We start from the raw sequence: 21,745 nt of genomic DNA, 5'->3' as shown, positions 1-21,745 counted from the left end.
CAAACTCTTCAGTCAGCTTCATGGCTTATATAAGAAAATGTGTGACAGAAACTGTTCCCTGGAACAGAATGTTATAAATATGCTAATTAGCGCTTATTAAAACAGCACGTTGGTTTCTACGGTTGGATGCAGAATCAGCCTCACGTGTGCCTGCACCTCGCCGGGGAAGCGTCCCCTCCTGTCCCTGGCATCGCTGTCATCCCCGAGCATGGGGACAGTGGGGTGGCACAGCCAAGGGTGCCTGGCCACAGGGCAGGAGATGCTGTGCTACCTGTTCGGTTTGCATCGGCACCAAGGTACCAAGGGTTTCGGCTGGAGCCAGGCAGGGTGTGCGGATCACCAGACAGATCCCCGCACAGATCTCCACGTGGATCTCTGAGAGCTGGAACCAGTGACAATCTGGGCTGGGCTGGCACAGGCAGGGGACGTGTTCCCGACTGAAGGCGGCAACGCTTGGCACAGCCCGCCCGGGGTTTGCTTTGCTATAATATAAATAGAGGAAAGTGAAATTTTGTGGCTTGCTCATATTTTTGCAGCTAATCAATCTGTCATGCTATCAGGCTGTCAATCTTTTCTGGGGGTTTCATGGTATTTTTCTGAGTGGAGCTGATGCTTTTGCCTCTGCAGTTAGGGATTAGAGTGCAATGGGAGAGTGTTTTCCTGTCCTGTGATAATCTCCTGGCAGGAGCCATGGCAGCAGTGCTGGTGGCGTTTGGCATGTGGGCAGAGATGTGGTCCCCGACTGGCAGGGCTGTGCTGCACCCCGGGCACGTGCTGGCGTTTGGGCACACGCTCCCGCGTCCCACCCCACGCCTTGTGCACAGCTTGCTCAGGGCATCACCAAACTGACTCCTCTGTGTCTTTGAACCTTTTTGTATTTACAGTGCACTGGCCCTGATCTTGTTATTTACTCGCTGTCTCACTGTCAGCTGTCACTGGAGCTGGCTTGTCGGTGGCTGTGTCCTTCTCCCGGGGCTGTGCCCCAGTCACCGTAGGAGCGGCGATGCCATCGTGCCAGCGCTGTGCCGACTGCTCGCACACCAGGAGCGCTGAGCTGCTCTGTGCCATAGCACAGGCTGTGGCTCTGTGCTTGAGCTGCCATGATGGCACCACACTGCCAGGGCAGGGACAGTGCTGGGGACAGTCACATCCACCCTGCAACCTGCGGGCAGCCCCATCTCCTGCTTGGAGAACAGTCTGTCTGCTGGTGCTTGTGCAGACTTCGTGCCCATCCCTCAGAGTGCAGAGGTATCTTCTGGGTTGGCCATAGCCCAGAGCCTGCAATCTCTTCTGCATATGCAAATTCAGTGTGATTACGGCATTAGTCTCGACGTGCACTTCTGGAGTTGCTCGCTCTGCCAGTCCAGATGTGAGGGAAATATGGTAACGGGGGTTTTCAACATCCCATGTGCTCACCCAGACACCCTCTCACACTTGGCCTCCGCACTGTTGGTGTCGCACAGCTGAGTTCTAAGTAGCTGCAAAGTCCTTTTGCCTTTTATGTTTCAATAAAGGGGGGCTGGTTGGCTCAGCTGTGGCTGGGGATTGCCATGTCCTCGGGAAGCTCCCACATGAATTATTTAGAGTCCCTGTAAGCCCTAGAGCAGTTTTTTGCATTTAACATGGTGCACCAGCCAAGCTCTCACTGCCTGTGCCTTGCTGGACTGCATCGCAGCAGCACATCGAGCTGCTATGGGTGTGGGGTTTCAACTCTCTTCCAGCATCAGTGAGTAAATAAATCAGTACCTGAAGTCACTGCCACACCATCAGTCTGCTTGGTAGCCCTGCCAGCAGCTGAGTGCAGTGTGTGGCCGCTGCAGCCCTGGCCCCACGGATGGAAATGTCACTGTCACTGTGTTGCCAAAGCGCTTGGCGCTGAGGAGCCCCGGCACAAATCCCGGCTCATCCTGACTGTGACAAGGACAGCCAGGCTCTGCGGGGCCACAGCCACGCGCTGGAGCGAGCCAGAGCCACGTGCTGGCACAGAGCGCTCTGCCCGTTGGACAGTTATTTTTACTCTAACAAGCGGTTGGGCACTGAAGACCTCAGTCCTGTGTCCCCTGCCTTGTCCCTAGTCCTTGGCTGTGTCCCCTGCCTTGTCCCGGTCCCTGGGCTGCGTCCCATGCCTTGTCCCAGTCCCTGGGCTGTGTCTCCTGCCTTGTCCCCAGTCCCTGGGTTTTGTCCCCTGCCTTGTCCCCAGTCCAAGGCTCCATGGGGCAGCTGGGCACATTACAGCAGGGAGCATGGGGCTCCAGCCCTGTGTCATCTGCCTGGGGCTGACAAGAGGGTCAGTCCCCCTGTCCTTTGTGTCTCCGGAGTCATCTGTGAGACCCTCTGCCCATCTGCCACAGCCTGAAATGCATTTCAGTTCCACCTGATTGATGTTGACTTTTCATAATTTATTTTCAACACATCCGAACTCTGGTTCATGATGTGGCTGGAGGATTTCTGCAGATGCTTTCAAATGGAAAGCAATTCATTTCCACCGAGTACTCGCATCTAAAGTGATGAGAGAGTGTGAGGAGGGAGCATGGGGAGCAGTGTGTGCTTTCAGAGCCGGTTTATGTGCTGGCAGACCGAGGAGCAGCTTACGCTGATGGAGCGTGGTGGAGCGGTTTGGGAATCCTCACTGGGGCTAATGTGATTAATGAGGGCAATTTGCACCAGCAGAAGCAGTGCATCCCATTTATTGAAATAAATAAACCTGCAGATGGGTAAAACTCGTTTGAAATGAGAGGCTGGCTGGATTCTTCTGGAGGAGAGGGGCTTTGGTTGGGTGACAGCCCCGCATATAACTGGGTTTTGGTCACTGTGTGTGTTGTGGAAGGTCTGCGAGACAGAGAAAATCTTGCTGGTTTTTCCTTGCTCTTGGCTATATACTAACTCTTTTCCAGTTGAAGCTTTTACCACTTCATAATTTGATGGACTCATGTGTTCAAGCTCCTTCCCCTGATGCTGGTTGAACCTGAGGGTGCTGAACCATGACCCAGCTGGGTATGAAGGGTGATGAAGGGCGAGCTGTGGCTCACAGATCAGCAAACCCCTTGGACTGGCCTCCTTGAGGTGACACGGTGGCAGGGAGTCAGTTGCATTACTTGTTAGACTTCAAGTTCCTAAATATTTCTGGAAAAAACACTGGTAGCTTTCTTCATCATTTGACACCTGCATCTCTTTTCAGGGTTATTCTAGCAGGAGCCACAGGATAATAAGCAAGCCATTATTTTTAACTTCTAAATTTGTTTTGCCATGACAAGCTAGAAGCATCACAGATCCGCCTTTTCCTTATCCCACATGTGTCCCCTCCCTGGTGCAGGTGATGCTGGCAGAGAGGAAGGGCACAGACGAGCTCTACGCCGTTAAGATCTTGAAGAAGGACGTCGTTATCCAGGACGACGACGTAGAGTGCACGATGGTGGAAAAACGTGTGCTGGCTCTCTCTGGGAAGCCGCCGTTCCTGACCCAGCTCCACTCCTGCTTCCAGACCATGGTGAGTGCTGGTGCCGCGGCCGGACCTGCGCAGAGCCCTGGACACCAAGCCAGGGCATCTGACCAGGTCTGAGTCACTTGGCTTCACTGGTGAGTCCCAGTGTCACCAGTTATCTGGGGCCAGTGTCTGTCTGGGTGGCTGCAGAGCTCCTGTGTGGGCAGAGCTGTAGGGAATTCCACCCTGGTCACATATTTTAGCTTTTCCAAAACACACCTTTGCTTTTATTTGTGTTTCTTTTCTGGATGTGCATCACTACACTTGAAAAAGCAGCTGTGTATTTTCTGCCTTGGCAACCTCGCAACTTGTCCAATTTGCTCACAAAAGTGCCTCCATAAACAAAGCGTGTATGTTAAACTTGAGATGATCATGTACAATATCTGCACCCCTGAGATTTTGTCATCAGGCAGCTGTTGGTGGCATTAGATACGACTTCCCAGCCCCTCAGGTGACCCCGACCCCAGCCCGCGATGTCTGTTGTGATCCGATAGCAAAGTGTTGTGCTTTGTCTTGGGATTCATTTTTGTGATCGAAAACTGGAGAAGAGGGTGAAACCTAATACAGACCGCAGGAAATTCAGTTTGAAGTAGGCGTGTGATTGAGTTTGTACAAATCAGAAGCAGAGAGGGGCAGTGCGGAAAGTGACAGGGGACCTGGAAAGCGATCTCTGTCCCACTGCCGAGCAGCCTGTGAGTGACAGTGTCCAGGTACGTGTCAGCAGGAACGGGGAGCGGGAATCAGCAGAGTCCTTTAGAAAGATGACAATGCTATCCAGGAGGATTACATTTTAATATTATCCCAGAAATTTCGTTTACCAAACACATTCAGTGTATTCAAAGCCTGTGGACCGGCTTTGCAGCACAGTAATCAAAATGTGGCAGGAGAAGCTATTTCTCACAGCATCTCTCCGGCATCTGAAGTGAGTCAGCGCAGGATTATTCCTGGCAGACCTATAGTAGCTTAATAGTAATTGTATTTGTAATGTAATCAAAATGTATAGCAGGGTGTATTATCAAATGCTGGCACAAAACACTTTGATTTCTGGGAGCACAGTCCGGAGCGCGTCTCAGCCGGGGCTGTTGGTTCAGTGACTGGTGGGAGAGAGAAAAGCTGGAAATCTGCATTTTAAAGAAAAAGTGAAGACGAGCAACGAGAGAGCTCCTGTGTGGGTCTGAAGGGCGAGAGAAGCCCCATGCTGGGCCCTGAGGGATCTCGGGGTGCTCAGCTGTGAAAAGGTCCTGGCTCTGAGTCCAGGAATGGGGGGGAGAGCTGGGTGTCCCCAGGTGAGCTGGGTGTCCTCGATGGGTCCCTGGCTGTCCCCGAGTGTCCCTGGGTGAGCTATGCCTTCGCTGACGACCCCCCTCCCCTCCAGGGATCCACAGCAAAGGGCTCAGCAGCATTGGTGACACTGAGAAATGGCAAATAACAGGCAGATGGGGACTTGGCTGTTTGTCCTGGCTCTGACTCTCGTTCACAGCCCGGAGCCAGGCAAGGGATGGGCCAAACGAGTGGGTAATTAGAAGGCGACAGGACTGGGGAGCCCCAGGAGCTGGTCCTGACTGCCCAAGGGGATCAGCAGCCCCTGCACACTCTGACAGTGGGGATTTACCTGTCTGACACTTGCTGCTGCTCAGGGAGTTCAGGTGCTCCAGACCTGGCCAGCCCCCGTCCTTCTCTGCCATAGACAAGATCCAGGACAGCTTTCCGTACCCATCCCTCTTTTCCAGCCATCTGGCTGCTTTATTCATGATGGTTTGTTTTTCCCTCTGAAGCACCAGTATATTCTCTCCTCCGCCCAGCTGAGGAAAGCTCAGATCCTGCTTTTAGAGCTCAGCTGCCTGTTTCAAGAGACCATCTCTTCAATATTCTTCCTTCTTGAAGTTGCTCGATATATTTAGGAAGCAGCTGCAAATGAGCACAATCCTGCTTTGCTTTCCAGTGACTGTCATAGGCTGAGTGCTGTGGCAGTGGCTGCTGAAGGTGACTTTGGTGGCCTGTCCCTTGCTGCCAAACGGGAGTGACGCCTTGGCAGAGGCCGTGTGTGCAGAGGGAACACTCTGAAATTCTCCATCATCTGATAAGCCGACATCTGTTTTCTGCCCCATCAGTGCGACATGTTTTAGCACAGCCTGATTGCCTGTCGGGTACTGGGTTTAATCACCTTTGGGGCCACCCTGCTATGGGGCTGGGCTATGTATCACAGGGATGAAGGAGCTGATACTCGGTCACTCTATAGCCCTTATTATGATAATGCTCGCATTGACATATCTTCTGGGCACCTTGTCCTTACTGTCTTTAAAACAGGGCAAGGTTTATTTAAGGAGGAAATGAAAAATGGGAGATATTATGAATTATTATGCAATACAGCACACCTGAAGCTCTGGCAGGTTGCAGCACGACAGCTGCTGGCAAGGCCGATCCACCTGCAGGCAGCCTGGGTCCCATCCCACACACCTGCATCTGCAGCTTTTCCTCCCTGAGAAATATCCTGCCAGTGTTTAGGCAGGTGGTTTTGGCAGTCTTGCAAGATGTTCTTCACAGCCGTTTCCCATTAAAAAGCAGAGCTGTGAAACATGGGAGGGAAGTGGCATTTCCTGGGTTCTCAGGAGGGCGGTGTTGCTGGCGTGGAGCTCCCACTTGCCCAGGTCCCCTCTTCCTCCCTGGCCCCGCAGGGCTCATGCTGGAGCTCCGGCCGTGCTGGGCACGATGAGATCCAGCTGCTTTGGTTTTATTGATCCCCGGTGCTGAGTTTTGTGGGAATAGTCGAGTCTTGTTTCTCATGGTGTTGCTCTCCTTGGGGTTGATCGTGGCCCACACTTTCTCAAATTTCTAGCAATGTTTAGAGGACTGGGCTTACATCCAGCAGGACTATCAGAAGCAGTGAATGCAGATGCTGTGCTGTGTCCAGCTCTCCATGGGCGCTGCAGCACGGTGCGAGCCCTACGCACACCTGGGCTTCCCTGGGGATGGTGCTTGTGGCTCTGGAACCTTCCTGGGGCATCTTGCAGATCTGCACCTGAGTGACTGCCATGCCGTGGGAGAGGAGGGGTGCGTTAATCTGGGGAGTCTTAATTAATGGAAACAGTGCGTATTACACGTTAGCAGCCAAGTCAGCGTGTTCTTATAGGTGGCTGTGATCACACCTACTAGCAGGTATTTTATTTGATTCAAAGCCAGGGATTGACCTGTTTGTTCTACTCTTAACCGTTAATTAGCTGTGTGTGAACATTAAGTGTACCCTCAGACCGGGCTGGGAGGAGCAAGGAGAGGGGATGTGCTGTGGCTGCTGGGAGAAGGAGGCTCTGCAGCCCCCTCCTGTGTCCCCATCCCGGCAGGGGCTGCAGGGTCCCCTGCAGAGCTGTGTCCCCGGGCCGTGACACAGGCAGCTCCCAGGGGAGGCGAGAGATGGGGATGTCGTATGAGATGGGGATGTCGTATGTCCCTGCCAGCCCTTGGCCAAAGCATCGTGGTCCCTGCCAGTGTGCGCGAGCTGGTCCCACATCTCCTGTGCAGCTCTGAACCAAAGCCGTGCGGTTCCTGGGAAAACACCAGCACGGAGCTGTCTGATCAACACCCTGCAGAGTGGTGTCGGTGGAGGAGGAGAGCAAATTTATTAGTGGGAAGTGGAGAACTTCTCTTTTAGGACTTCCTTGACTTGCCTTCTCCATCAGATCCATCTGCTAAGGTGCAGATTGTAAATCCAGAGCTCCAGAGTGTTGGAAAAGGAGTAGATCTGTCTTATGAACGTGAGCTCCACCTGCACCCCATGGGGAGGGCAGTGGTGATAGTTATATTGCCATGAAAAATCCAGACTGGAGCTGTGAGTTGCCTTGGCCCTTATTTCTGACCCCTGCAGATTCCCTGCTCTGATAATTCTGCTGCTAATTGTTTGCTTTTTTTTCCCCTGTAGGATCGCTTGTATTTTGTGATGGAATACGTGAATGGTGGGGACTTAATGTACCAGATCCAGCAGGTTGGGAGGTTTAAAGAGCCACATGCTGTGTAAGTTCCGTAGCCCCAGTTTGGCTCCTTCAGGGTAGGTATTTGATGTACCTGTGTCATGTAGCTGGAAATACAGTCCAAGGCACAGGCTTTTGTGGTGCAATCCTGGGCAGGAAGGGAGAGAAAAGGAAGCACAGCAAGAACTGCCTTTATATGCTTAAATAAAAATCACAAACAGTGAGGAGAGCCTTGGATGGGTTTGAATCGGTGTTTTGCACTCTGGCACAGTCCCAGGATATTCTTTAAAGAAAGCTGTGGCAGTGCATGTTATCTCCTCAGCCTCCCCGAGATGACAGATAACTTTCCAGCTGTGTTGCCAGCACACAGTAACGAACAGCCATAGATCCTGGTGCTCACTTAATGAGAATTTGTGTAAGCAGAAGTGACAGCCCCTGCTAGCCCACAGCATCCCGATCGCATCCCTGCCCAATACGAGCACAGGGCGGGTTGTGTCATTCTCCTGTGATGCTTGTCTGGTATTTTTATATTGTGGCTGTCTTTATCCCTTGGTCATGTATACCCAGCGTGTTACATCTAGTGCGATTAGATTTGAAAGGTTTTCATTTTGATTCATCTCCTTTAATTATCAGTCTTCCTCTTAAATCTTTCATTTCAGATTCTATGCAGCAGAAATAGCCATCGGCCTCTTCTTCCTGCAGAGCAAAGGCATCATTTATCGGTAGGTGAGCAAGTTCCTCCTTCCTCTCTTCCCCGAGCACCCAGCCCAGGTGATGGGGGGACTCCTGCATCCCTGCGGTGCCGCCACCAGGCACTGCTGGTGCCATGATGGGCTCTGACAGCTGCCACCGCGTGCGAAACAGGGCTGGGACACTTGTGGTGTTGCTGGGTTTTGAGGAGGTTCTTGTCTTTGTCCCTGTTTTACAGGAAGGCAGCTTTGGTTCCTCTCTTGCCTCTGTTTCACACGTTTCTCTCCATACGACAGATACTCCCTGGCAGCATGGACCAATTCTGAGCCATGTATTTTGCTGCAGGGCACTATTTTCTTGCCATTAACACCAGAATAAGTGCTTATGAATCGCTTATTCTGAGATCTGCAGTGCAAGCCTGTCCCTTCTGGTTCAGACACTAAAACTTCTTTTCCATTCCCAATACGATTTTAACACCCAGAGTGAGCTCCAGGTGCCAGACCGCGCTCTGAGGCTGCGTGTTAAGCACTGAAACTCGTGCACTGCTGCAGTTCCCTGCTTGGGAGCGTTCCCAGGGTAGAGCAGAGCATCCTAATGAGTGTCAGATACCATTAACTGCTCTGCAAAAAGAAATGCCAGCTGTGCTACTGAAGTTATGAGATGCTGAAGAGTGTTCTGAAGATGAAAGAAGTGGAGCAAACCTGACATGAGGGATGTGTTTTGCTATCAGCCACTACAGAGACATTCTAGGGCTGCCGGTCCCCAGTGCCCCTTCTTCCTTCCTTCCTCCGCATCCAAACCCAGGCTTGTGTCCGTCTGCCTTTGGCCTCTCAGGATTCTAAGCACTGACACAATAAATGGGAAAAACACTCTTAAAGAAAAGCCAGAAGTTCTAAATTGTGCTGTTGTCTTTATGGGGCTCTTGCTTAAACAAAGCGAAGCCTCATGCAGCCCCTCGGGGGTCCCTGAGAACAGTCTCCCCAGGACACAATGTGCACCACTGTGCCGCTCTGTCACCTCCTTTGTCCCTTAGTGTCACTCTGGGCAAGGGAAATCTTGCAGACATGCTCCAATATTGAAATGGAGGCCTCTGTGTAGTGCTTTACTGTGTAGAACATAAATAAGCCAGGAATGGCCCAGACGATAGAACTGTGTTGGTAATTAGGTGGCTGTGAATGTATAAATTGCACCTGAAATACTGAACGTTTGCTGCAAAACTGCCCTGCAGGCTGGAGCATCCACCTCTGGAGAGGCTGTCAGGGCTGGGGCCAGATCAGGAGCTCGGCAGCTGAAACTGCCTCTGCAGTTTGTGCTAAAGAGCAAAGCTCCTGCAGGGTGGGCACAGCTAACGCGTTCTGCCCACGAGGATCAGAGAGGAACGCGCTGATTTGTATTTTCGGGGGAGCATAGCATACGTGGTGCAGGGACTTCTGCTGAGTAGGTACTTCTTCATTGCTGCTGAGCTTTAAGTACACTTTGATTTTCACAGGTACAAAACCAAAAATCTATTAAATCTATCTCCCTGCTAGAGGAGAGTGTTTTCCATCATGCACTTAAAAGCGATTTGCCCAGCATGGTGTTCCTGTGGGCTGAAAGTGAACTGTGTGATACTGTGAACACTTCATCCCAACAGATCTCTGACTTGTTTTTATTCATTTCCCCAAACATCCAACAAAGGGTCTAGGTGTGAGACGAATCCAGAGCTCACTCACTGGAGAGCACCTGGAGTCAGAAATGTTGTGTCTTTGCTGGATGGCTTCGCCTGTGGTCTTTTGTGTCATTGTTTTTTTGTCTCTTTGTAGAGACCTAAAGCTGGACAACGTGATGCTGGACAGTGAGGGGCACATAAAGATCGCAGACTTCGGCATGTGCAAGGAGAACATCTGGGACGGGGTCACCACCAAGACCTTCTGTGGCACCCCGGACTACATCGCCCCCGAGGTAGGAGCTGGAGGGCGGCAGGAGATGCTCCGTACGGGTTTCAGCCCATCTGGTGCTCTTTTCCGTGGGATGGCTTTGGGTGGCTTCCTGAGAGAAACAAGGACATCAATTAATTCACTGTTGTCCTGTAAGGTTCATCCCTTTGGCACTGTCCATCCCCACAAAGGCTCCAGCAGTGCTGGATCTGCTGCTGCACGTCCTGCTGCTGCTGCCCCGCACAGAAACCCCTTGGGCTGCTCTCCCTGCAGCATGTTTTTGCTCTCTGGATATTTCCCACCTCTGTGCCTCTGGCATTCACATCCCTGTCTGATCCTCAGTGTGCTCAGATCTCGCAAGAATCCTTCCTCCTGGAAAAGCTGAGCTCAGGAGCCTGGCTTTGCCCCTCACCATGGCTGAGCTGCTTCCAGCACAGTGTGACCATTGGGGAAAAATTGAATTATTAGTGGGTAGTATTTCCATGTGAAGGAGAAATCTTTAGATCTTGCCAGCTTGCTACCTGCAGCAAAGGGCTGTGTGTCTGCTGAGGAGAGGCTCCCTGTCTGCAACCCTAGATCACTCCAAAATTACTTTGCATTTGGTTATTACTTATGTGACAGAGTCACTATGACACTTAGATGCAGTGCTGTATGGGTGCAATTTAATGTCAGACTTGTGAAATTCAGGTAGGTAATTATTCCCAAATGCCCTTAACGTAAGAGTACCCCTCTAGAATCTTCTCACTGCTGAATTTTCAAAGATGAGATTAACATTTATTCATTTAAATATTTTAGAGAAACAGATTCTTTTGCTAGGACATAGTTAGGTGTGCTAATATGCTGAACTACATTGTGTTTTGCTGCAACCAGAGAGATTTTTAATTACTTGTTCAAATGCGTATTGCATATCCTCAACATACCAAGATTACTACTCATGTCCTGTTGGTACAGAGCTCAGTTGCTGTGTGTGATTAATACTCTTTCAAAGAAGGCTGAATGACCAGTTCTCTTGGTATTTGCCTGAGCATTATCACTCAAACTCTTATTGTCTTCTGCTTGCTCTATTTTTTTTTCCAAAAGAAAAACAGAAGATGGGAAATTAGGGTGCAAATCACTATGATACCCTGGAGTGGTGTTAAAGCTTGTTACCAGTGGGTCTCGGAAGACTGAATATACACATCCCCTACTTTGCAAATAGCACAAGGGGGTGTATGGTCCCAGCATGGGCTCCTGCTGGGCGGCCAAGCCCTCAGTGGAGCCGGGTCCCTGCACGAAGCTGGACCAGGCATCCTCCCGGTGCAAGCTGCAGTGTTCTCAAGCCAACATGTCTTCAGGGTAAAAATGTCCTATGGTTTGCTCAACCCATTTTTAGGACTTTTTCTAATCTAAGATATGGCTCTGAGTGCCAAGGTGACAGGTACAGAGCACTAATGACCCCACGTGTTTAATCTCTGAACAAAACGTGCTCTTCAGTTGTTGGGCTTTGACCTTCCCTGACGTGCAGTCGGGGACTTCCATTTGCAGACAGCTCTTCTGTGAGGATCTCTTCTGAGTACTGTTTTCTTTTAAAAGCCTTTACAGTGTGAACTGTTCACACCTCCATTGCCCAGAGCACTTGTAAGTCATCTAAAAAACAAGTGGGAGGAACCTCGAGTGCACTTGGCTGAGGAATTTCAGAGCTGAAGCTCGACGTTTGATCTCAGGCCTGACCCCAGAGTGCTGCAAAGGCTCCCAGGCCCTGTCACTGCGTTCGGACGCGTGGCTGTGCCAGGACCAGGACAGAAGAGGAGAACGGCGTTGGTCTTGTTCTTTAATCATGCCTCGGTGATGATGCTTTCGCAGGATGGAACTCATCTCTTCTCAGGCGGAGTGGTGGCGCCTGACGCACACCTTGACGTACCTCCTGGTGGGGTCTCGCTGGATACCACAGTGTCATCTGCAAGGGCCAGGACGGCTGAACATGGGGAGTCCCGGGGCTGCAGGTGCTGCCGTGCTGGAGCAGGGCATGGACGAGACCCCAGGGGCTGGGCTGCCGGTTGCTGTGGATGTTCTGTGATTAACATACGATTTGCATCCGCACTTGAGTGTAGGAATCTTTGCAGAATAGAATTCTGTAATTAGGGTGAATAAATTGTGTGATTGTTTTGCGTTAAGTAACAGATGGCAAAGCCTCTCAAATCACCAGCACTGAAGTGTTGCCCGGCAGCAGCAGCAGCAATGCAGCGAGTCAGCAGGGCTCGAGAGACCCTCAGAGCAGGACGGGTCCTGACTGGGGCTGTCACCGCTCCCACCAGCCCGGGTGCTGCTCTTGTCCTGCGGGGTCTGGCTCATGGGGACCAACCTCCTCACCGGGCTCGGCTGTGGGCACCCAAAGCACCAGCACACACAGCGAGGCTGGCTTTGCTGCAGGGCTGTACATTATGAAATTTAGGGTATTTCATAGTTTGCAAAGTAAATCACAGGGAAACACAAAAAAAAGAAAAAAAATCACAATTTGATGTCTTATCCAAAGTAAATTTTGATATTTTTAAATTAAACAAACAAACGAACAAAACAACAGCCAAATGCTGAAGTTATATCAATATTCATTTCAACTCCAAAACCACCACATTGCTCAGGTAGAGGTAGGGCCATTGGTTATTAGGATATTTTGTGAGGGATGTTCTGCAATAAATAATGGAAAGCAAACTGGCAACCTGAAAGGCAGAGGGTTTTGACTACCCATATGCTGTAAGTCTGTTTTAAAGGACCACGTATCATCCACAGAGAGACTAATTCTGTGTTGCTGTTTCAAACCAACTGCACTGAAGTCAGTGGAAAAATATTCCTGAAGTACATCGGGATGAGCAAGGACGGCTGCTGACAAATCGGAAAGAGCCCAACAAATATGCTGAACTTTCATCTGAATCAAAATGAGTCTGTCTCAAATCACAGTGAATATTTGAGGTTTTTTTTCCAATATTTAGTGCACATTTGAGGGCTGATGATTTTTTAAAGTTACTGAATTCTTTGCCTGTTGTGTGTTCTGTTTATAATTACTATTTCTCACTGTTCAGGGACTGGTGTCTCAGTAAATAACCTTGTCCTTTTGGCCTGGATTACAGCTTGAAATTAGTTTGCATTGTGCCAACAGGTTCAAAATGGGAGTGTAATCCTGCTGTTTGTGTTGGTTTCAGATAATTGCTTATCAGCCCTACGGGAAGTCCGTGGATTGGTGGGCGTTTGGAGTCCTGCTCTATGAAATGTTAGCTGGCCAGGTAATTTAATTTTAATTGACTCCTGTGGGATTGTGTTGAGTTCCCCGGTGAGCATGTGCTGCCATATGATTTGTTTGGTTGCTGGTGGGGCTCGTGCCTTTGGGGCTGAGATACCACCTCGGATGCAGCCCCAGGACTGCGATGCTGAGACACGGGTCACTGCTGGGGGGGTGGTTCCGTGGCTGGGGGTGATTTACAGTAGCAAAGGAAGCTCAAAGCTCCAGAAATGCCATGAACGTCCTGAATGTCTGTTTGTTTTGTTCCAGGCTCCCTTTGAAGGAGAAGACGAAGACGAGCTGTTCCAGTCCATCATGGAGCACAACGTAGCCTACCCCAAGTCCATGTCCAAGGAGGCTGTGGCGATCTGCAAAGGGGTAAGGGCTGCTCTTCAGGTCTGGGAGGAGGGAGAGGGGCAGGCAGTGGGCACAGGGGTCCCAGCTGCTCCTGACCATCGCAATGATCTCCCCAGGGAAGTGGTAGATTCCACAACATCAGACACTTTTAAAATGCAGCTGAACACGGTGCTGGGCCAGCACCGTGCTTTGCCAAGAAGGGTTGGACCAGCTGTTCCTAATGGTCCCTTCCAGCCTGGTGTTCCCCGATTCCATGATTCCTTGCCCTGGTCCTGGCTGCGGGCTCCAGTGCAAGGGGGATCCAGCAAAACCTGTTTGTGTTCTGGTGCCCATCCTCTCTGCTCCCAGACGCACAACTTGTGCTACACTCTGTGTATGTACAAAACCCAACTAAAACAAACACCTAGATCCTTTCTGTGAGGTTGCACCACGCTGAGCAGGAGAGGGAGGACACAAGGGCTGGCCTGGCCCTGCTCAGGTGACGGTCAAGAGAAGACTGGAGCGCTGGGTGGAATGTGGGAGTTCAGGGCATCTGCCTGGACAGCCCGTTTACACCTTAGTGACAACAGGGGAGCTTTGTGTGTCTGTGCCTGAAAAGAAAAATATGCTTAGAGAAAATGAGTGTGATTTCTAAACGGTTTTCCTAAGATGAGATTCAAAGCCTTCGTTCTGCAGAGGTTTCCATTGAGCTGTGACGAGTGGCCCTTCAGGGGCACCTGAAGTTCAATGCTGATGGCGTCTCTGTTAGTTCAGAGCAGTGTTTCCATTATCATCTCTCTTAATTTGCAGGGAAGCTCTGCATTGCCCAGTGTCCTGAGCCCCCTGTGGACTGGGCCTAGGCAAGACTTAAATGCAGTCTGAATTAATTTGGGTTGAGGTGAATAAAGGCAGGCTGGGTCCTGATGTTATTGTGCACATGGTTATTGCTTGAGACTGATCCTCGACTCAGCTAGCTGGACTATAAATATGTGTTTGTGTAGGAATTTAAAAAATGTTTGCTTTTAATAGTTAATATTTAAAATATCTGAATGTTCTAAATCTCAAAATAGTGTTTCTATCTACAAATGACACATCTTGCGCTCAACGCTCCCACTGCGGCATTTCAAAGCCTCTTGCAGCGTTGCCAGAATTGGGAGCTGGTGGCACAGAGGAGGATTTGTGTATCCCATGGGACAGGCACTGGGAGGGAACACTGTCTGGCCCACCTGGCACTCACCTTCACCAGGATGCAGTAAAATCAAGTCCTTAATTCAGAAACCGTGCTGGTGATGGAAGTGGCGGTTTCCACAAGCTTCCTCACCCTCTCTCATTCCTCGTGCTGTTTCAGTCGGGACATAAGGGGACAGTCCAGGGTGTTCCTGGCCATGCAGGAGGGAGGGAAGACGCTTGGTGCTGCTGCACATCACTGTCTCACGGTCCCCGAACAGGGATGAATCTCACCGTCGGCTTTGCTGTTGCATCAGTCAAGATGTGAATGCTGTGAATAGACAAGAAGAGACCATGACTGGAACATCTGCTGGGTGTAGCTGTGGTGGCTTTTCTCACTTTTGGAAACGTGAAGCTGCATGGGAGGACATTTAGCTTGGCTCTTCATGAATTCTTGTACTTTTTTCTGCAGCAAAGTGGTGGTTCCCTTTGTACAACCGTTGTTTCAGGGAAGTGCACAATAAGTCCTGACACACTTTGCCACCACAAACCGCTACACCAGAAAGTCTAATTAAAAATATGTGCAATACTTACGAGCTGTTAGTTAGCTAGAAACACAGTATGCACATTTTCCCCTGGAATACAGTGCAGTATGTCTCAGTTAAGCACATGGGCGCTAGAATTAGTGCTGTTAGTGCTGGTACGTGGTCTGTCTCCCAGGAGGGCGCAAGCCCAGCCGTGGGTCAGTCCAGAGAACCAGCAATCACAGGCACTTCTGCTCCCACTGCCACACTCTCCAAAACCATTTTGTTGTTCCCACGTGGTTTCGCTCCCCAGTCATCACGTCCTGTTGCTCAGCTCGGAGATGAAAAGCGTTTGCTCCTGAAAGCCACAGATCGGCTCGAGCCAAGAAACAGGCGTTAATCAGAGAGACTTGGCTGGGAAGCAAACTGGCGAGTGACCCAGAACACAGCACCGTAACTCGCCAAGTGGCATCAATTAACAGATCAAAGGGAGTGTTTCCCTCCTCCGCGGTCACTGCGGGTTTGTTCCGCGGGCTGATGTTTCCACGGTGCAGGTGCCTTGGCTTTGCTCTCTTGGTTGGGTTCTCGGGGCTCTCGGTCCAGCCCAACATCACAAACCAGCTTTTTTCTGTCCCATACGGTGGGTGTGACTGTGCCTGTGCAGCCCTTTCCAGGTGAACAGATTGCCTGCGAAGATCAGCTCCCTCTTTCATCTCTGCCTGATGGCAAAGGCATAAAATGGCATGTTTTCCACAGTAAAGTTTACAGGTATTTTGAGTGGTATTCCCACTGGCGTGAAAAACACGTAATAGCTGCTTAGCGCCTGTGAACACCCAGCGTCCACTTGCCTGCCAGAGATAAAATAATAAAGCTGCAGTTTAGCAAAACAGTGGAGTCCAGACTTGGGCTTTCCTGTGTCTGAGCTCCAAACGTCGGACGTGCCATTACAGGTGATTTGGTCTAAAGCATCCTCCTTTATCTGCAGAAGCCTGAAGGGTTTTCACTGCGTTAGTATGAGGATTAAATCAACTTGTTCCTGTTTAATACAAACAAAGCTAAATGATTATCCTGTGTAAGCCGCGAGAATCAATCTCGTGTTTGTGGAGTCCTATATATCAATAACAGATGGCACCTTCATGCTCACATGCATTAACAAACAAAAAACCAAGAAAATTTAATTTCTGGATGCATATATTGAAAATATTGAACAACTGCACTGTAGTACAGCTCTGTTCAGCTTTACAGGCAGGTACATGAAGTAGAAAATCTATTACGATTCATTAGCCAGCTGAGCTGCTCTGAGCTTGCTGTGCATTTGTGTTGTGCAGAGGAAGCCGGGGGTTTAACCACCACACTCCAGTTTGGGGGGTGGGTGTTTGCGGAACAGTTCCCAGCACCTCTGGGATCAGTTTAGCTGCCCTGCTTTTAATAAAGCAGTGCTTTTGTTGCAGCTGCATGGCTCGTATTCTCTTTGCTTATCGACATCTTACAAATCTCTGGAATCTCCACCTGATCTCCGAACACAGCTCGAACAATGACCCCAGGATATTAATGTTTGTACAGCCGCCCCCAATTCCCATGGCCCATTTCACATTTCTTATTGAGCCAGTGAAAAGGAGAAGTGTAGCTGATAAACAACATTAGTGGACTGTTCGTGCTTTTTTCCTCCAAATTGACTCTTTCATTAGAAATACGCTTCTCATCTGTGCTGCTGTGGCTCTGGAGAATTGGAGCTTGTGCTTCTAGGGCTGATGAAAGTTTCTGAGGACAGGTTGTTCATCCCAAACGGGCAGCGGCCTTTGAAATGAGCTGTGCAGATGCTGAGCAGTTTGCTCTGCAGCAGAGGGGCTGCTCAGGAGCTTTGCACACACCCTGCTCCCCCATGCACCTGGGGACACTGCAATTATTTCTTGGTGAACCAATTTCATTCCTAGAAGAAAAGGGGATGTGGTCATCCCTCCCAGTGCTCATGTACCTGCGATCTGCTTACTCTGCTATTGTAAGGCACTGCCAACCTCTCTGTCCCGGAGCTGCTCCTGCTTCTCAAGGTGGGAGCCCTTGGGGGAAGGTCTGGGCACTGTGGGGCACAATAGACATTTTGGGACGCAGTTGGCCACTCTGTGACAGTTTCTTCTCTTCATCCCCACCCAGCTGATGACCAAGCACCCTGCCAAGCGCCTGGGCTGTGGCCCCGAGGGGGAGCGGGACATCAAGGAGCACGCGTTCTTCCGCTACATTGACTGGGACAAGCTGGAGCGCAAGGAGATCCAGCCACCCTTCAAGCCCAAGGCTGTAAGTGTGACCGCATTCCCCTCATGCCGGGTCTGTCCTGCACCGCCTGTCCCCCCCGTGCCCGCGGGTGCAGGTGCTCAGGGATTGTGGCTCCTCCGACCTGGCCCGTGTCCAACCGCTGCTGTCAGGGGGTCACTCTCGGATGCCTCATCTCACTCTGACTTGCAGGGACAGAAACACCGTGTGCTTAGCTCACAGATATGTGTCGCAATATTGTCTGTTATCACAGTGGTCAGTCTTTCTGTCCAGTTCTTTCCTCCCTTTTTCTTAAACTGAACAGGTCTCTCTTTTTTTTTTCAATCTAAACGTTATTTCAACCTCTAGCCCAGCACCATGATCTGTGTGAATTGGCCTTGAAGCTGTTTCGCTCAGCAGTTTCTCTCCAAGGTGAAGCGGTGGAAGGCTGGAGCCTGGCTCATGGGCACAGAGGACTCTGCCGTGGGACAACCTGCTGCTCTTGCTGTGGGACAGGGGTTTCTGGCAAGAGCTGCTGTGTGCTGGGGACACCAGCCGGGGGGGGTGAGCCACCAGCAGCAAACCTGAGCGGGGGGATGAGTCATCTGAAAGCTGGTTGTCAAAAAAGGTGAGACTACTTGGCTGCTCCTTGGTCCAGCCACCTTTATGGTGACACCTTTATGGTGACATCTGCATACGCAGTGACATTGTCCAGAGTGCAGCCTGAACCACAACGTGGGGCTCATCACCGGGGTCCCGGTGCAGCTGGGATGCTGGTTCCCCCAGGCACGCTGGTTTGCTGCATCCCTCTGTCTGTGGGGCCTCTGCCCTTCCCCAGAGAGGATGTGCAGGCAGATGTGCCCACACAGACTTGGGGACAGGGACATCTCTCCCTGGGTTTCTGTGTTTCTCTTGTCCATGTTGGGACTGGCAGGGTCTCAGCCACGTCTGAGTCTCTCCGCTGTGGTCCAGGTCCTTCAGGCAGGAGTTTATTCATATGTTTCCACCTCCTGCATGCCTGTTAGCTGCTGTGCCCTAGTTGGGCACTGGTGTTTTACAGAAAACTGTGAATCCAGAGTTAAATCCAGTTTACTTGGCTGATATGGGCTGATATTCATGCCCAGTGATGATCAAGGTGGGGACATTGCCTGCTCTCTTCATCCATCATCCTGGATCGCAACCCAGAGTCCAGAGATGCTCCATGTATTTAACTGAGCCTTCTCCCACCCTGCTGTCCTTCACCACCTCGGACACATCTGCTTTTCCTCTGCTTTACAGTACATCTGTTCTTCTGAGGGGACCTCTTCAGCGCTTGGAATAACTCTGCTTTCAGGGAAACGTGGTGTGGGAGTGTGGTGCAGGGTGCTCAGCTCCTTTAGCTCTCCTCCCTCTAAAAGCCTCTCTGCTCCAGCAGCCTTTTCCCTCCTAAAGCTCCATGCTTGACTGATCCAGTATGAATTACCTCCCGTTAGCTGGGCCAGGCAGCCACGTCTCCTACCCGTACACAACACTGATGTGGGGTGGCTGCCGGGGGTGCTGCTCCTCTGCCCAGCTCCGCAGCGATGCTCTGCCTGCCTTCCATGCTGTGTATTTGAGTTTCAGACAGGTATTTTCACAAATGTCACTCCAGTGCCTTTGCAGGACGCTGGATGTGACACTGTCCTCAGCCCCGGCTGTGCTGCTGGGTGGTCTTGGGCTGCTATCTGCATCAGCATAGAGAAAAACGTCCCATTTTCTGGGTTAGTCTCAGAAATGTGGGGACCCGGGTGGCCAGGAAGCAGCGGGTGGTGCTGGCATGGGGTTGGAATTACTGTCTGCTTTCCCTTCCCTCGGAGGAACGGGATCTCCAGGCTACGAGACTGTGTAGGAAAGGCGCTACCAGGGAGGTGTTAACTTTGATATCGAAGTATGGTAGTGCAAAAGTATTTGGTGCTGTTTTTACGTGCAGTTATTTGTTGGCTTAGGGTGGGACCTGACCTCTGTGCAGAGGGTGCTGAGGAGCAGGTGGGGGTCTGCGGGATGTGGCTCTGCAGGGCTGAGCAGCACCGGGGCTCCGGGGGCTTGCTCTGGAAAAGCCCATTTCTCCTGAAATCCGTAACTCCTGCTGTTTCCCACCTCTGTTCATTTGCTGATGAAGCTGCTGCTGTGTCCCCGCTCTGTGTCTGCCCTTCCTTCCTGAGCAGATCCCCAGTGATGCTCTGTGCCTTGGTTTGTGGCACAGCATTACTTGGTGTTTGTTTTTTTACAGTGAAAAACAATTTAATTCAGTCAAAAGTGCTTTCTTACCCGTTTTGTGTTTTAAAATGTGCAATTTTTATCTTGCTTTGAATGTCTTATTTTCTTAAAAATCCTTTTGATGGTGGATCTTGAAGGGGGACGGTAAGCTGCCGTCTGTCGCGTCTCACCTGGTGCTGGGGAAAATTCACCATTTGATAGGACAGAAGATTAACAGAAAGGTAGGCGCAATAGATATAGGATTTAGGTAGGATTAAGGCAACTCAGGTACCTGCTGATAGCTGATATTTCAACAGCAGTGCATCTGCTCTGGGAAATGCTGCTCCTTTCATGCCAGCTGTGAGCGCAGATCAGAGCGGCACAGAAATGGAAATGGGGTTTGGGTGCCTTCACAGTGGCTTCTGAGGAAGGACGCTGTCATTGCTTCTGACCTTCAGCCGGGCATGCGAGGCTCCCACGCTCCTGGGGTGGGGGATTTGTGCAAGCCTGGCTTTTACCTTGGCTTAAGCCTTCTTTTTTTCCCCTTTAAAAAAAATAAAATAACTTCTATAGAGATAAGGTTGCAGAGATTGTCTGCAAGCCAAGGTTTCAAAATACGCAGTAATATGCAGCTGTGGGCTCAGTGTCTGCGCCCAGCAGCATCTTTGCTCCTTCTCTCCTCTGTAGCACCCGCATTTTTTTGGCTGTGTTTCACATTCCTTCCCAGAAACCGACACGACTTGACACCACCGGGCAGATGGACGCTTCAGCCTCTGCCTGCCCGGGTGCTTCGTACCCAGAGCTGAACAGCAATTCCCGAGAGCGCCTGTGTTGCTTCCTGCTTTGTGCTTGATTAACCTTTATCACAGAGACGGTAACGAGACAGATGAGGGTCTGGGCTGTCTCTGGTGTGCAGACACGCGGCGGGTTTGACACGGGCTGTGCTCGGCTGCTCCGCGCCTTGGCTTGTGCATAACAATTTCTTTCGTGAGGCTGCGTTTACCCTGGGAAGTGTATTTACACTTGCCTGCTTTCTCTGTCTCTCGTCGAGATAATTATTGTTTTTAGTATCTAATTACTCCTTTACTTTACATAAAGCCTAGTGATTTGAAAAGTCTTCTCATTTTGAAAGCTTTGAAATCACACAGCAGAGCACAGGATTATTCACAACAGGACAGTGGTTTAAAAAGAATTGCTTTTAATCTAATAATTTTTAATTGCATAAATTAATTTTCCTCTAACTGCTTTGAATTAATTAATATAGAAATGCCATTTTTAGACCTGGATTTATAAAAACTCTGATTTCCCTGCACACGTGTTTTTGTAGCCTTAGTTTCAGTCTTTATGAGGTGAGTTCAGATGTTTGCATAGGTAATTTTCTAAGCTGTAAGGATTGAGGGGCCAACAGTTGCCAGGAGCCATAGGGAGGCAGCCGAGTGTGTTAAGGTTAAACGTCTCCTCTGGTGATGGAGACAAGATGTGCTCTGCAAGCCTCAGGGTCCTGTAAAGACTTTTTCTGGGATTCCCCTCTGATTATTCAGCCAATATTTTCAGTATATTGGGAGGAAACTTGGCTTTGTGGGAGAGGTGGACACCAGGGCCCTACATCAGCAAACCCTTTGCCTGGAGCAAGGGTGAACAAACACTGGGGAGCATCTTGTGCTGGGGCCGGCTCCTTAACCAGACACTGATGAACACAAAGCACCATCATTCCCCCGACCAGCGCAAAAGGACCCTTAGGGTGGCCCCAGGTTCGTGATGTAACCCACATTCTCCCAAACACGCAGCACCTGTTCCCAGGAGTGTCTGGGAGCCCCGATGCTCCCTGGGGTGACGAGGACTCTGGTTTCTGAACCGGAGCAGCCCCAGGAAGGTCACACTTGCCCCAGGGATGCTGTAAGGCTCCTGGGATTGTGGCTGTGCCACTGCTTTGGGCTGAAAACCAGGGAAATGGA

The 21,745-nt window shown here is 50.6% G+C and overlaps 1 protein-coding gene across 2 annotated transcripts in view; it reads left to right on the top strand.

Moving 5' to 3' along the window:
• PRKCB (protein kinase C beta) overlaps nt 1-21,745 on the top strand; it is a 108,085-nt gene that overhangs the window by 74,021 nt on the left and 12,319 nt on the right. For both annotated transcript variants that reach the window (XM_065850363.2, XM_065850362.2), the window contains exons 10-16: nt 3,314-3,487; nt 7,395-7,486; nt 8,103-8,165; nt 9,936-10,074; nt 13,226-13,306; nt 13,573-13,680; nt 17,481-17,621. In XM_065850363.2, coding sequence (XP_065706435.1) covers nt 3,314-3,487; nt 7,395-7,486; nt 8,103-8,165; nt 9,936-10,074; nt 13,226-13,306; nt 13,573-13,680; nt 17,481-17,621 — 798 coding nt within the window. The remainder of the gene's footprint in view (nt 1-3,313; nt 3,488-7,394; nt 7,487-8,102; nt 8,166-9,935; nt 10,075-13,225; nt 13,307-13,572; nt 13,681-17,480; nt 17,622-21,745) is intronic.

The sequence above is a fragment of the Patagioenas fasciata genome, chromosome 15 (assembly GCF_037038585.1).
Source record: "Patagioenas fasciata isolate bPatFas1 chromosome 15, bPatFas1.hap1, whole genome shotgun sequence".
Taxonomy (NCBI): domain Eukaryota; kingdom Metazoa; phylum Chordata; class Aves; order Columbiformes; family Columbidae; genus Patagioenas; species Patagioenas fasciata.
This window is presented reverse-complemented; position numbering and strand designations above follow the sequence as displayed.